At 38.6% G+C, this 15,896-nt stretch overlaps 1 protein-coding gene across 8 annotated transcripts in view; it reads left to right on the top strand.

Moving 5' to 3' along the window:
* Positions 1 to 15,896, top strand: part of PPP1R9A (protein phosphatase 1 regulatory subunit 9A) — a 155,771-nt gene that overhangs the window by 87,086 nt on the left and 52,789 nt on the right. For all 8 annotated transcript variants that reach the window (XM_080383653.1, XM_080383652.1, XM_080383657.1 and 5 more), the window contains exons 3-5: positions 2,269 to 2,401; positions 2,895 to 3,015; positions 7,783 to 7,887. In XM_080383653.1, coding sequence (XP_080239779.1) covers positions 2,269 to 2,401; positions 2,895 to 3,015; positions 7,783 to 7,887 — 359 coding nt within the window. The remainder of the gene's footprint in view (positions 1 to 2,268; positions 2,402 to 2,894; positions 3,016 to 7,782; positions 7,888 to 15,896) is intronic.

The raw sequence follows: 15,896 nt of genomic DNA on the forward strand, positions 1-15,896 counted from the left end.
TATCCACCAGCCTGCAGCATGGCTTTTCATTGCTGTTGACTGGGCTCTTCTGGACTGGTTTGACCTATTCTTGTGTCAGGGTAGAGATGGCTGCCATGAGTTGTACATCTCAATCAAAAGATAAATGGGATGACCTTCTGTCCCATACCTGCTTCTTTTTCATTACATACAGGCTAGCACCATTAGATCTGCGGGTTTTTTTCAGGCTTCATACGGCCTACATAGAAAAACCATGTTCATGATTCTTCCTGTCTTCAAGTGTTTTGAGAAGCAGCAGACAGGGGTACGTAACACGAAGAAGTCTTTTATCTTGTGTAAAAGATGTCTGTGAAAGACATGGAGTAACAAAACACTTTTCAGAACTCTTCTATCAGGCTGTTAAGCATGTATGGACACCTTCCATTTTGTTTTCTGTTTTAGCTGGGAGTTCGACCCAACGGTGTTGACAACAGGAGCAGAATTTAATATATTGTTCAAGGCCTCTACGAAACAATAGATGCAGATGCAGTTATTGCATCCACAAACAGAAGCTTAGGGAAGCAGTGGAGGGTTTCTCCATTTTTGTGTTGTGTGGCCAGAACCTGCACATAGATTTTGCAGGTTATTTTAAACCAAGTAAATAATTACATTTCCTTATACTTCTTTTTGCATCAGTGTCTCTTCTCCAATCTTACACATACTAAAGCAGCATAAAATGTTCAGTAGCACTGGGCAGCGTGTGATTGACTTTACTTAGCTTTTGGATATATTTATGAAGACTTCTTAGGAACATGATTTAGTTAAAACAGTCTTTTTCTTGCATCAATATCACTAAAAGTCAATGTGAGATAGGTTTGTGGATTCTTATAAAATATTTATCATATCAGTCTTCTTGGAATAGGCAATTTCTTAAGTGTTTCACATTGATATAAAATACGGGAGTTAAAATTTCCATAGAGTGACTAATGCCTTTTCTGTTTTGACCGCTACTTTATATAAAGCTAGAGGGTTTTTTGCAGTAGCTTTGTGGTAGCCATGACACAGTTGCTATACTTATGACAGTATGTAATAGTATTTTTGTATTGCAACTTTAATGTATTTACTATTTAAAAGAAATTGATGTGCATGAGCAGCTTTTTGGGCGGGTGAAACCTCAGTGGAAATGAGCCCAGCTTCTGGCATTGCACTGGGCAACAAGCTGGCATGCTTGCTCGAGGGGCAGCCCTTACGGAGCCTCCTAGCAAGGCTGTACGAGAGCAGGCTTCTTGAGACCCTCTGAATATACATGTAGCTACATAGCATGGTGCAGTGTTTCATGTTGTAAGAGAAACAGTGATACAGTGCAACATGGCTACATAATTGTATCTTCTGTAGGGTGCCTGTAAAAGAGGAAGAGGAGATATGAGAAATTGTTTCATTTGAAGTAATGAATACGACATATGTGTGGAACTGAAGTTCAGTGGAATTATTACCACTAATAATGCATATTCTGTCATAGCTGCCAAATATGGACAGTTAAGTGAATTAAGCTGGCAAACTCTGACATCTAAAATATGAAAATATGCTTTTCCTGACTGTTTAAAGTTCCCGAAGGTCTGAATAATCTCTGATTGAAGGCCATGTTTATGTTGAAAGTATGATAGAAGGTAACCTAAAGAATATGATCAGGTTAATGCAGTCAATGTTAAATTACTGCTTTAGAGCTGAAACAAACCCATAAACCTGGTTAGTTTAAAAAATACCCATGGCTGTGTACATTACTCTCCTGAAAAATTAATACCTAATATGGAGTGTAATGGGTATCTAATGATATCCATAGGAGGCATAAATGCAGATTAGTAATCTTCAGGTCTAGCTTTGGTTAGATGAATGCAAACTGGAACTTTATTAGGAAAACAGAAACCAAGACTATATACTGATCATCATTTCAATGTATTTTGCTTTTTCATGTCTGTGAATCGTTACTAATAGTGCATTCTTAATGAGTTAAGTATTTTAAATATAGACATGTATAGACCAACTTAGTCATTCAAGATCATCTTCTGTATTTATAGTTGCGAACAATAAAAGTCAATCATTTACACTCCACTGATTTTTGTAACCATACTTGTGCTTTACTTGAATGAAAAAGCACTAATGCAAAAACTTGAAATATGAATAAACAGGAGAAAGTTGTATTTTAAAAGCCTTTTCAAACTCTGCAACATTACAGGACAAAAGCAGTAGGTATTTTCATAAGTTGGAAGTCTTTTTGGAGTAGGTAGAGTGATTTTTGGTCTGTTTCCACAGGTTTTCAACACATATTCCAATGAAGACTATGACAGGAGAAATGATGAAGTTGACCCAGTGGCAGCATCAGCTGAATATGAACTTGAGAAGCGTGTGGAAAAGCTGGAGCTCTTCCCAGTTGAACTAGAAAAAGGTATGGGGTCTGTGTGCCATTTCCCGTTCCTGTGACACTGATCTACAAGTCTGAGGAAGTCCACACATGCCTACAGAGCCTATCTTGAATTTCCATGAATCGGTTGTAGTCACCTTGGCTTTTTGGATTTCAGGAATTGTTCAATAAGGAATTAAAGAAGCAGCTCACAGACATGCAGTGCTTCCCCAAGAGAATTGTTTTGCGACAGTCCATTAACACATGATTTTACACAGTGTTTGATGCGATATGTTCATTCTGCACTGGGAGAGTAAAAATCCTCATTGTTGTTCTAAGCTCCTTAAAAGGGTGAAGGTGACATTTTTTGTGTGTAATTAAAATGGTAGTAGAACAGATTTTTTAAAAGGAAAACAAAAGAGTATTAATGTTATTGACATAGAAAACCCAGAAGAAACAAAGTGTAAATGTTTACCTAACAAATAATGGTACAAATCAAATGTTAAGAAGTTTCTGCTTTCGCTTACCTTTTTCACAGATGAAGATGGACTTGGCATAAGCATTATTGGAATGGGAGTTGGAGCAGATGCAGGCCTTGAAAAACTGGGAATATTTGTCAAAACGGTAACAGAAGGTGGAGCAGCAGAAAGAGATGGCAGGTAAACTAGACTCAGTGTTTAGACATTTTCGCAGTGAATAGTAACTATGAATTATGATTTTCATAGGAAAGAGTTGTTTGCTTAATGTATGTCGTGATAACTCAAAGCTGTAAAATTCAGAGACTTCATTGGTAAGGTCCAGATACCTGATGTGGTTATGAGAATACACCAGTTTGGTGCACAGAGTTTGAACTGTTTAAGGAGAACAGGTTTGCTGAGGATGTGTTTGTGACCACTGAAAACCCAGGCGCTTTAGCATGAGTAAAGCTGGAGATTCCAAATTGTGTATCACTTTTGAAGGTGGTTTAGATTTTAAAGGTGTTGAGCTCCTACATGTTCTTTGGGCTTCAGTCCAGCTTTAAAAAGTCAATACTTACGAAAAAGAGTTCTGCTCAACATTTGATTAGAAAAATAAATTACCATATCTGAATGCTTAAACTCCTACTAAATGTACCTCCTTTCAAGTTGACTAACACAGGCGGTTACTTGGTATTTCTTACTATGCATAGTCTTCTGTTCCAGAGTTCAGTTTCCACTCCTACAACACTGGAATTACGTTAATCAGTTGGCATAGGAAGCTGTACCATAAATCTCGGCCCCTAAAGAAATGTATTGGTGTTTGTATCTTATACAATGCTCACATAAAACCTGGTTGCTTCTATAAGTGAGATATTTATATATATACTTGGTATGTGCAGCTTAAAGAATTCCTTTTGAACATACAATATTTCCTATCATATGGGACAGTTACCTGTGTGTTACACAATTCCTGCCACAATCAGGCCACTGCTTCTCATTAGAAGTTAGAAAAACAGTACTGTGTAATCATTTGATAATGAAAAGTGTTCTTAAACATCTTCCAACCCATATAATTTGTTGTTTTGTCCCAGTGCATACCCTTTGTAAATTTGCATGCGAATAAAATATGACCCGTCTGGTGCATTAGCAATTAAGTCTACTTATATGCATTCTCTACTTCTATTTTTAACCATTAGTAATTTGTTGTATTAGTTATAAGTAATACCAAACACAAACACAGGCAAATAGAATAAGAATAAACTTGAAAAAGCTGATGCTGTCTTCCAAAAAATGTATTGCAGTAACGTGTTCCTTACTGATGAACACCTGTACCTTTCCAGCCAGGCAAAAGTTTGTTCTGTTGTGGAAACCCCACACAAATCAAGTCAGAAGGCTCTACGTGGTAGGGGATTGCGAAGTTTAATAACATTACTCTGAAACTATTGAAGTATACTGTCTTCCAGATTGGGCTTGCAGGTATCTTTACAGATCTTGGCAATAAGTTAGCAGGTTGAAGGCCAAATACTGATTTACCACAGGCTTAAAAATTATGAAGGAAAGCAAAGAAGCTGATACCTCAAGGTATGCTTGAGCTCAGCCAGAAGGCATTAAGCTCACGACTGGCATTCTCTGTGAAATTATCTGGTTGCTCTATGATGATCTGTAATTTCTGTTCCTCTCATTATTCACATGTTTGAGTGGGCTACAGAGGAAGTTTATGTTCAGTCACAAGTCTCTTCTTTCATTTCCCTAGATGGCATCTGAAAGCAGCTTGTCAGCTGAGAAAATATAGTATCTTTCTTTGACCCTTCTAATATTTGTGTTGGTTTTCAACTGGATGAATGTTCAGTCAGCTAAGAAATAGCCCTTTGATTTTCTCTTTGAGAGCCTGACTGATCATTCACTTGGGAAAGGGGTATGTAATCCTCTCAGTCAGGAGCAGCCGGTTCTGTAATAAAGTGCATCAACTGTAAAAGATCCTGTTAACTTCATCTTTGTGAAAAGCCTAGTTAATCATTAACACTGATAGCAAAACAAAGTCTCCTAACAGAAAATAAACCCTATATTTCAGCAGTTGCATCAGATATTCTGAATAACTGCATAGCGATCTTCAATGGGGCTCTTCTGAAACTACAGTTTAAAACATTATAATATCTGTAGGGTAATTCCCATCTTTTATTGAAAGACCCATCGAGTCGTGATACAAAGTACTCACCTCCCATGGAAACCCAAAATCTGTACAAAGGGGTTTCTCAGTGATTGAGCACCACGGGATTGATTCATGGTGCTGCAAACAAACAGGTAGTGTTTAGTTGTCATGTGAAAAGGCGTTGTGTGGCAGTATTTAACCAAGGATGCTTCAAGATGAATCCAAAGGCAAGCATGTTGGTAAGTAGTAGGAGAGATTATTAATAGTGTGTAACATATGAAATCAATCATTAGACCGAATATGAAAAATAAAATCTTTTCCTGCATGAATTCAGAGCTGCTTCTTTCAAATTGTTGTGGTGGTGAGTCATTCACTTCTTAATGTATTTTGATAACGTTGAGAACAACAGTTTTGAAACATTGCATAGTTCTTAACTTGAAAAATACTCTAAACATTGTCTCTACATAGGTTAATTTTTTTCTGTTCATCATACAGAGCAGTAATTATACAAGTAATTTGTTCAACTTTCATTGGTTCACTTCTGTGGTTGCTACTTCATTGAAGTGCTACTTCACCTAGACAAAGATTTAAGTCTTGAGCATTAGAAAATAATTGTCAGAATTACCAATTTCATTAGTAATAAAAGCATCTAAACGCCTATAATTCAGGCTTTGCCAACCTGAGCCTATATTCTCATTCATGTTTGAAATTAGATTTGAGAGACAGGAAGCCTAGAGCTCCTGATGGCGGGGGCTCTAAAGGGAAGGCTGCCCAGAGAACATGGCTGTCAGAATATTTTGGTATAGATGGTGCTTGGAGTTGGTTTGTCTGGGTGGTTATGGCGAGGCTACAAGTACAGAGCTGCGGTGGGTGTGTTGCTTGAGAGAGGATGCCCAAGAAGAGGAAGGTGGTCAGGAGAATATGGCTCTGAGAGGTTTTTAGTCTGGGAAATATAGAACATACACAGCAACAGACAGGGAACTTCTTTTCTGATTACATGTAATTATATAATGTGAATAACAGTTATGTTAATAGTATGTTGTTTGATATGTATGTATGTTTATATATAATTAAATATATGTATAGAAAGAGAGGAGGTTTGGAGAAGTGGCCATAAAAATAAGAGTTGGAAATTAATTTAGGAGCTGTACCGACAAGAGAAGATCAGAAATGTGCCTGAAGGACAAATGGAATCAGACTGAGTTGCAGTAGATCAGGATAGAGCCACTTACGAAGTTGCAGGCAACATTTCTCTAACATGACGTTTCATCACCTGAAATATATAATTACGTATCTGTATGAACACTGCTAGTCCACTGCGTAGTGCAGCATATAAACTGCCATCAAAAAGGAATCTGTTCTTCCATCATTTAGTTTTCAGCCAAGAGGGTGACAGCTTCCCACTCAGTGGGCACCAACTTCTTAAACTTCTTTTCTTGGAAATCCTGCAACCATCTGACTGCACCTCATGTTTGCTAAAGTAAAAAAAAAAGAATTTTTACAGTATCAAAATACAATAAATAACAATGTGATTGGTGTATTTATTAAATGCTTCAGTGAAAAGTGAAATAAAACTCTGAGATTAAAATGCCTGATATGATTTTTAAGGTAACAGTTTATAGGCTGTCGTGAAGACCATTTTTTCAAGATTTCCTATATACAGAAGGGAGATCCTGACCAGATCACAGTGACATTCTGTGGTGTGAGGTTGCCAAAGAATAAATCTTGTATTTCTTACTCATCACTGGGGTTCAAAGAATGAATGCATGTAGAATGCAAAGCATTGCCTCAGACTTGACATGGAAATTAGTGCTCCAAGTCAAAATGTTTCACCTCTCTTGAAGCCTCTGTTGTTCTTTGCAAAGAAGTCTTTATCACTAAGATATTAAATATCTTAATTTAGATATTTCCATGTAATTTAAATGGGATTTTTTCATAGCTGTTTCTTGGTTCCTTTGTAAACTGTATCATTTGGATCAGTGGCATCTGTGTAAGTACTTGAAAATTTCTCCTTTTCACTAGTTCTGAATCTACAAAAAAATCATGCATTTCTAGAGGATGTTTTAGTATAGCAGTCCTCCTTCCAAGCATTTGTAATCCAGATGAGTCCAATGCCTGCTCTAGGGATTTCAGAGCAATGCTTACTTCTGATAAAAGCAGCATGGTTTTTATTCCACCTAACTTCTCTTGTATCAAACAGTGTATCGACTGTAAATAGGTGTTTGGTTTCAAAAAGAGAGTCCTCATTAAAGCAGTCCAAGGTCTTCTGATCATGTAAAGCAAGATCAAACACTGGGAATTCATCTTTTTGGAGCATGTTAGATGAAATATTTTAAGAGAGTATGTCACAATTAAGTCTGATACACAAGCTCTTTTCTGCACAGATGAGCAGGTTGTTTTAGTTAAATATCACATTTTTTTTCCATTAGCATGAAATACCAGAGCTATGTCTTATGCTGTTTTTCAAGATTAACTTAGGAAAGAATGATACAAGAACTGTTCAAGTATCTAATTTAATTTAAGTCATATGACAAATTCAAGAGTTTGTGTTACTGTATTTATATACAAGGAAGGTGAATGGATGACTGATGCTATTAATTGTAATGGTAACTTTGAAGCTGGATTTATGAGATGTCTGCATGCAAGGAATGATGCATTTTTCATATTTACCTCAACCACTGAAAAAATCAAAACCACGAGTTTTTGTTTAAAGTCTTTGTTTAAAATCAAACTAAACAGACCTCTCTATGCTAAGTTTTGCTGAAAATTCACAAAGAATTCACACAATTATTTGTATATTTGTGTTTTTTCCCTGAAAGGATCCAAGTGAATGACCAAATTGTGGAAGTTGATGGCATCAGTCTTGTTGGTGTTACGCAAAATTTTGCTGCAACTGTTCTTAGAAACACTAAAGGGAAAGTCAGGTGAGTATTTTAGAAGAAAAAAAATGTTATTGAATATTTAAGATTACCTGGCTTCTTTCACAGGAGTGTCAGTATGCCCAGATGGAATCAGGTTTTTTGGCCTTTTTCTGTCTTCTCTGCTTTTATCCTAAGACGGGGATAGCTATGGTATTACAGTTTTTTTGTTTTGGCTTGCATTTTTACAATATGGCCACTGAAATAAACTGAAATTGCACATAAAAGAAGGCTTTTCACTGCTCTAGATCTCCATGGTCCTCAAGCTGTTTGTATTAGCTAGAATAACGAAGGTCATGGGTGTTGGTCAGATGGACACTGTGCTGCCACTGATCTTCTTGCTGTTCCTTCCACTGGGGAGACTGGTGACATTATTGCCCCAGGGTTGTAGGGGTAAGGTAGTGAGCACTCTGGTGCTTGCAGATGCCACATCAGCACAGAGAAGAGAGTACTGGATGCAGTGGTGTTAGCAGCTACCAAATTGAGGAGCGTAACATCCCAGTATTAATTCATTGAGCTACCTGAGTCCCTGCACCATCTCTGGGTTTCTCTCTGTTTGTATGCCATGGTGCATCCCTGTATACATCCATCAAATAATGAATAGGCTAAAAAATGTAACATACACGGGAAATAAAATTCTGAACTAATGTAAATACAAGGCTGTGAAATGTTTGTAATTAAAAAGAACAGTGTTTCCCTAGAAATGAACTGTTTTGCCATTTAAAAACCTATGCAGTCATACAGATTTTCTATTTAATAGCATATTAATTTCATTAAAGATTTAACTCTACAAAATAAATAAAAAAATATCTTTGGCATACTGTGGAGTAACAGCCATTCTTTAGTCACCCTTTGGTTCTCTTTCAAAATCCTCTCTAGGGAATACAGCTGAATTCTTTAATTAATGAGTTCAGGGCTGACTTCTTTAGAACCATGACTAAACTATTGGTGGTAATATATGCAGGCCCCCTCAGATGGTGGTGCTATGTGCTGGCGTGCACATTTCCACTATAATTCCATATCTGTTCCTGCACTACATGAAGGAATAATGTTGGGATGTGGAATCTGCAAAGAATCTTGGGGGTGGTTGATCAAGGTTTTATTTGAAGGAGGTTATTTAGGAAAAAGGTATTAGAAATTGTAGTGTAATTACATGCGAACAGATTTTTGTGTAACATTTACAGTTTTAGTTACATCAGTACTATTTTTGCAGACTCACACATGCTGTAAGTATTCCTGCTGGGTTAACTGTAAAAATTAGTATGCGTCATATACATTTTCTGCACAGTTGGGACCTTCAAACCTAAAATCCTTATGACAGAGAATAATGTCTTCCGTACACAAAGCAAATGCTATGTATATTTTGTGGCTAGTTGTTTTAGTAAAAAAAAACAAAAAACAAAAACCCAGCATTCAAGTAAAAGGTATGTATTATATACATGCATAATCGGCTTAGTTCGTTTAATTATTATTGCATAAGATACAGAATAGAATACTTGCTTTCATGGAAAAGTAACGGATATGGAGGAAGGAAGAAAACATGAAACAATTTTCACACAGGGTGTTTCCAGAATCTTCTCTTGGGATATAAATTACAGTCAGACTGGTTGCAATCTTGACCCTTTTGTCACAAAACGGTGGACTGTAAAAAGCATCGCTTCATTGTTGTTGAGCTCACATTGTCAAGTGTACTATGTATCCTGTGCGCTGGGATCATAGGCTTCTGACACGTCTCATTTATCAAGGAGAGATGTGTGAGCTTCTACATTTTTCCTTGTAAGTAAGCTTAAGATACTGAGCTTTCACGGGAAAAATGACCCAGTGCATTAGTGTAACAACTTGATAAAACCCCCTCATAAAATAATAGTAATTTAAAAATAAAATTTAAAATATATTATTATATAAGTTATAATATAAATAAAAATACATTAATATTAAACAGATACTTAAGAATTTATATGCATACCAGCATACCGTGCAATTAATAGTGTCTTACTAATGTATATGTCTAATTAGAGGAAAGGAATGGGTAGAATTTGGTGCAACTTCCCCTTCTTAAAACTTCATGGAAAAACACTCAAACTACTCTTTGGCTTCACACAGGCCAGGTGAGAAATGCATTTGTGGTGGGCTGGGCGTGAGACTTGATGAGATGCCTTAGCATTGTGTGGCCCAGGCTCCTGGCCTGGCTTCTGGTCAGGTCCTGGGCCATTGAGTTGTCTTGATGCTCTGCTGGCACCGATGAACTGTATTGGGTTTAGCCACTCAAAATCAGAAACGGTTCCAGAAAGCTGGTTTTTTGGAGACAGAGATTTCAGGATGCTTCATGTTTTGGCTTTACTGTAGGTTTAAAGTTTGTTTGTAAAGCAAGTGAGAGCTAATATTGATGAATTTACATGGAAAGAAAATCAAATATTTTTATCTCGCTGACTGTTTTTCTTCTGCTGTATAACAAAGGAGCCCTGCCTGCTGCTTGTTTTCTGGAGAGAACAGTTGTTTTCTGACAGGTCCTCTTTCCCACTTACATCTGCGTTAGAGCCAGGATGGAGAAATCCGTCGTCTCCACCCTCTTTGGTAAACAGTGCTCACCTCTGCACCTGACCTGCTTCAGAACCTTGGGGACAACATAAGAGGATCTTCTGGGGAAAAATCCCTCACCTGCCCTAGCCATCAGCTCCTGCCTGTTGGCAGTGCAGGGAGCGGCGCTGCTGACCTTTGAGTGCATGGTTCCCGTGGCAGCTGCCATTAATGATCCATGTCACTGCGGGAGGCAGGAGTGGTGGAAAAGGTTATTGTGATATAAATATCTCCTGCCATTCCTGCAGTGCGTATCCCAGCTGAACTACAAGTGTGTTGGCAATGTACAGTCACACGCCCTGCCTAATTCAAGGGAAGGTGACTTCATGAATCCTTCTTTCACTGGAGAAAACACATCCATATTTACTCGCATGTCTGCTATTTAATAGTGTCAGTTTAATGGATTTCATAGGACTGCTTTAATAAGCATAGTTATCCTTGTGATCATAGCATAAACTACGTGTACCTTTCTGCTGCCTGATGTCTTGTACACACAGACATTTGTGTGTTTCACTGGCACTATTTCCATGGGTTTTAACCCACAGCATTACATATACACAGTTGTTTTGTCCTTCATCTAGTCAAAGTGCATGCTAGTTTTTGTAACAGGGTTTATTATGTGAGATCAGTTGCAAAGAAAGGACATTCATGAACAGAATGACATGAAAGCTACTGCTTAGTTCTTTGCAATACAGTCAATATCTCTTCAGGGAGCTTGCATAATACCAATACTTAGTGATTTATTTCCCTCCTTTGAGCCTTCTGAACACTTTGAATCATCCTGACAGTGGAAGTCGTTGACCTAGAATAGATTTTTTGCAGTGTTTCTGCCAGAAAAATGTATCCAGAATGTCTGTAGCTGACACAGTAAAGAACTCATGAAATTGAAGACATGGATTTTACCTTTTGAACTGTTGCAGGCGAGAGTGAGAGGAGGGGGAAGAAGAGCAAGTGTAAGTGTCCATGATTATTTTATCCATTGTTTGAAGTCCATTGGACTACTCACCAGAGTTGTTGAATGGAAGATCATTGACCCAACCAATCTGGCTTCTCCAATGATAATGAATTCAATTATTCTTCCCTATAACATTTTATAGAAGGATAATCACCCACCAGATGTACTCTGGTAGCCTATGAGATAAAGGAAAGAGAGGGAATTCTTTCATAATCCCAGCTAGCAATCAGCTTCTGGTTTTATGGATGAGAATTACTGTCCTCGTGACTAATCTGGCAAATACAACTATGAATGCTATTTCAATTGATGTAAATACCATCATCTTTACAATTTTGCTTAACTATTTAGTTTACTGATATCTCATATTAGTGGATTTCAGAATTTGATTATATCCAAGAGGGATTTTCCTTTGACATGTATATTTTTTTCAATATTGGTGAGTGTCGCCCCTGCTCTAAGATTAATGGATCGGTCAGAAGGCACTGCCAGACTAATATCACTAATTGTTCTGTGCTTCTTCTGACCCCATTTAGGATGTAATCCATCAGCTTGGAAGTTTGTGAGGGGTGCCTACAATCATAAAAGATAGGATAAGGAGGCAGCTTGACAGTGGGAATCCTATCCTGTCACAAAGCTTCTCCTGTTATTTTGTTTGCAGTCTCCTCATGGACTGTGGTACTGAGCAGCAGACCTGAAGTTCTTTGCAGTTGGATGATGTTGAGCCTCTGTGACCCCACTCTTTCCGTCCTTTCTTTGTCATAACGAAAGGGTGCTGGGGGACCCTAATGTCTTCACCAGAGAAAGCTCGCTTGGAGAGTTGTATGCTTCCGGCAAATTTTATTTTTTTCTTGAAAAGACCCACAAGAGAGAAAATTAATTATTTTACAGAGAAAACTTTATCCTTTTACCATACTTTTAACCGTACTTTCTACCATGTCTCCCTCCCTCCTAGGACCAATACGTGGGCTTTCAGTGGGGACTGCACTTCTCTCCCTCACTGGATGCAAAGATTCATGCCCTTGTAGTTCTGGGAAAGGCAGGGCCCCAGGAAAGGAGAACCTGGTCCTGGGAAGACTTACTGCATTGATAAGTAGAAAGGATCTTGCATGAGTGAGAGTCACCGGAAAATCCCAGTCCTTCGTATGGTGCTTGCATGCTTTTGTTATTACTGCTTTCCTCTGAAAGGTTTCTCTTAAGGAGGTTAACCAAATTCAGTGTTTTACTGGAGAGGTGGATTTTATATTCAGTGTCCTCCTACCGGATGCTGCTGTATGAATGTGACTAAGCATTTTCTCAGCTTTCTAACTGTTGCTAGGCACTGAGCGGATGCTCTCATGGGGCTTTCTGAGGCAGTTCTTGAGTTTTCAGGGAGCCACACAGAACCTGTGCAAAACCCGTTCGGTTCCTCATGATTTGCTCCACTTTGAAAGTAATTAATTGTATAAATTCTAACCTACCACTGAGTTTACCAGTGTTTTTTTTAAATTGAATTTGCTCAAATGCATCAAAGTCTTCCCATCTTAATATAGAATCAAAATAATTAGTTAGCAGATTTTGCCATGTTTAATTAATCTTCTAGATCACTGAGGAGTAGGTTCTAACAATAGCAGTGTAACTGTCAAGCCCTGGGGCTTTTCACTATTAGCTATTCTCTGTTATAATAAAGAATCATTTGTTACTTTTGGGGTTTTTTTCCTTATCTGGATGGTTCTAATTCAGAGCAGGGTTTTGTCTCAACTCCCACTCCCAGTTCACAGCCTAATTTCTTTATCTCTTACTGTAGTACAAATGAAATCTTTCAGACAAAAGTGAAGTTTTTACTTTTTGTTAGATAGCTCTTACACAAGGAGCAGTTAAAGGGCAAAAAGTGAAAATATTCTCTTCTTAGTTAACATCAACTTGATATGTCATTTATTCCTTCTTCAGCTAATTTCTCATCCCATCTTGAGTTGATTTTTTTCTGGAAAATATACTTTCTCAGAAAATAGTATTTGTATGCCTGCTGTTAGTTTTGTTTAACTTGACAACATCTGGAAAGGTAATTTACACAGTCATGTCTTTGCAAGCACTAAGGCAGTGTAGAGGACAGCTGAAGTCAAATGCAGGATCTAGCCAGCAGCAGTATGCCCCAGTGGGAATGGTGTTTGCTCACAGTAACGGTGACCAGGATCGCTTTATTTTTGTGACTCCTTCCCCTAGATAATCATCTTTTCCTCTGGTGTGCATGCCTGTGCAGATTTTCTCCTGCTGCTTCTTACTTTCCCTGCCTGTGCTCTTATCCCATGAAACAGCTGTGTCCTTTAAACATTTGCAGGCATTCTCCATACTGCAGATCCACATTTGGAAGAGGCAGGAGAGATTGTACTGTTTCTCAGTCCTGGGTAGTGAGGCAGGACCCAAAAGCAAAAGATAACACACTCCATGTCTGATTAAGAGAGCTGGATTATGTTGTCTTTTTTCTGGCTGGGGGTGATCGTTTTGTTCTTCCTTTCCTAGTCTGTTTCTTTTTCCTTGAATCCAAATGCTGGGGCTGAGGACAGAAGAAGAAGAGGAAAGAAAAGCCCTTTGCTCTGTGATGCTGGTTGCTGAGCTGGGACTTCATGAAGGGCTGCTTAAGAAGCCATGTGTGCTTGGTGCTTCTTTGAGAAACCTGAATCATGGACCCAGCAGAAACTAAATCTGTCGTGCCGTGCACCAAAATAGTGTGAATTTCTCCCGTTTATTCCACTATGGTTACACTGAAGAATCTATAATATGAGCTGTTTTCTTTCTGGTCTCTGCAAAGAACTCCTGCAAGCACAAGTTCTGTACGACTACCAAGGGTAGCATGCTGAACAGTGAAAATTTACTCATGAGTACTGTGACCCCTTAGCACCGGTGAGGTGAGACACTGCATTCATCACGACTTTGCTGGTTTATATTCCTTGGCTGTGCCTGTTGTAGTAGATGAACTGTGCCTTGGACTGTTCCTTGGCACCTGAGGCCAGCTGGCACCAGAGTGGTCAGTGCTCGTACCTTAAAACTTTCTTGCCTTTCAGAGCAGGGTGGCCGTATCCAAATTGTCCATTGGAAACATCCAAGCTAACTCTTAGGCTTTGCTAACTCCTGGAATGTGTCTTGAGTAGAATTTGTTAGAATTAATATTAGTCAGCTTGGGCCAAACCGTTCCAGAGACTGTTTCCGTGGTTTAGTAGTGTGGATGATCAATTATGAATGGTTGGGAGCATTCCCCGGCACTGTTTAATTTACTGGCATAAACATAGCACCGATGTCCTGAGATCTTGCTAATTTGAATTTTATGGCAAGTTATTTCTCAAAATACTTGCAGATTTGGACAGGAAATTACATGTTTGAATGTGAATTATATAGAGAAATAATTAAAAGATTTTAATGAATTAATAAGATTCAGCGGGGCTGGATTTCATCAGGAGTGGCTTTTCTTTTCCTTTCCTGGAAAAAGGAAGAACTTGACAGGTTTTGGATCACTTTATCCTCAAGTTGGTTGGATCTAAACATCAAACTCCTACCCTGTGACTGAAATATCATCATAAATGCTTTTTTAGCTGATTTTTTTACTCTTTCAAAGCCCAAAAGGTTCTGTGTTGTGGAGGCTTCCATCCAGTTTTGGTGCAATGTGATTCATGCAGTGTTGTATCACATAATGTGGGCAGCTGGGCAGAAATACCCACCATTCATCCTTGCAGGATAACTTGCCAAGCCACAGGGATGGTGCTGTAGGAGCATTTAGCTACCCCTGAACTGTGCTATGAGGGTGGTCCAGCTTCCCTAGAACCTGGATCACCTAGTCATCCAGATTAAGGACATGGCCTTAACTCAGCAGCTTACTTGTGACCCATCTGTATTTTCTTCCTGGATTTGCTTCCCACGGATGCCAGCAAGGATGAGGGTGAGGGAGGGCAGATCTCACCTCAAAATGCAGCCAGGTTTTAGAAGCATTCCAGGGTAGCACTTGTACCTTTTGGACAGAGCTGATGTATGCACTTCACTTGCATTCAGCTATGTTAAAGCGCGGGTTTACAAGTGTGTTTCTTTGAGCTGGCCATTCCCATAAGAATTGTGTGGTGCTATAGCAAATGCTGATTAAATGTTCGTCATGAATTCAGGGAAACCTTTTATGCAAGTGTTGTGTTTGGATTCAGTTGGGCTGTCTGGAAGAGATGGAAGAGGTTCTCTACCTGTGCTCTCAGAAGAGCAGAGCAGTGTAAGGACAAGAACGTGGAGACTTGCCAAAACATTGAATCCCTTGGCTAATTTTGAAGTACTCTTGAATAAAGGTAATGTGTCAGTGAGGCCCTAGACTAGAATTGATTTCCATGGGAATAATTAATCTAAGTGCATTAATATTGTTGAGTGGGTTTTTTACATGACTTCCTAATCATCTGACTCGATATCCACTTAGTGTTGATAGTAGTGGAGCTTATCAGAGGCTTGTATCCAGGATGCTGCGGAAAGGCTGCTGAGC

This window comes from Falco punctatus (assembly GCF_963210335.1).
Source record: "Falco punctatus genome assembly, chromosome: 4".
NCBI lineage: Eukaryota > Metazoa > Chordata > Aves > Falconiformes > Falconidae > Falco > Falco punctatus.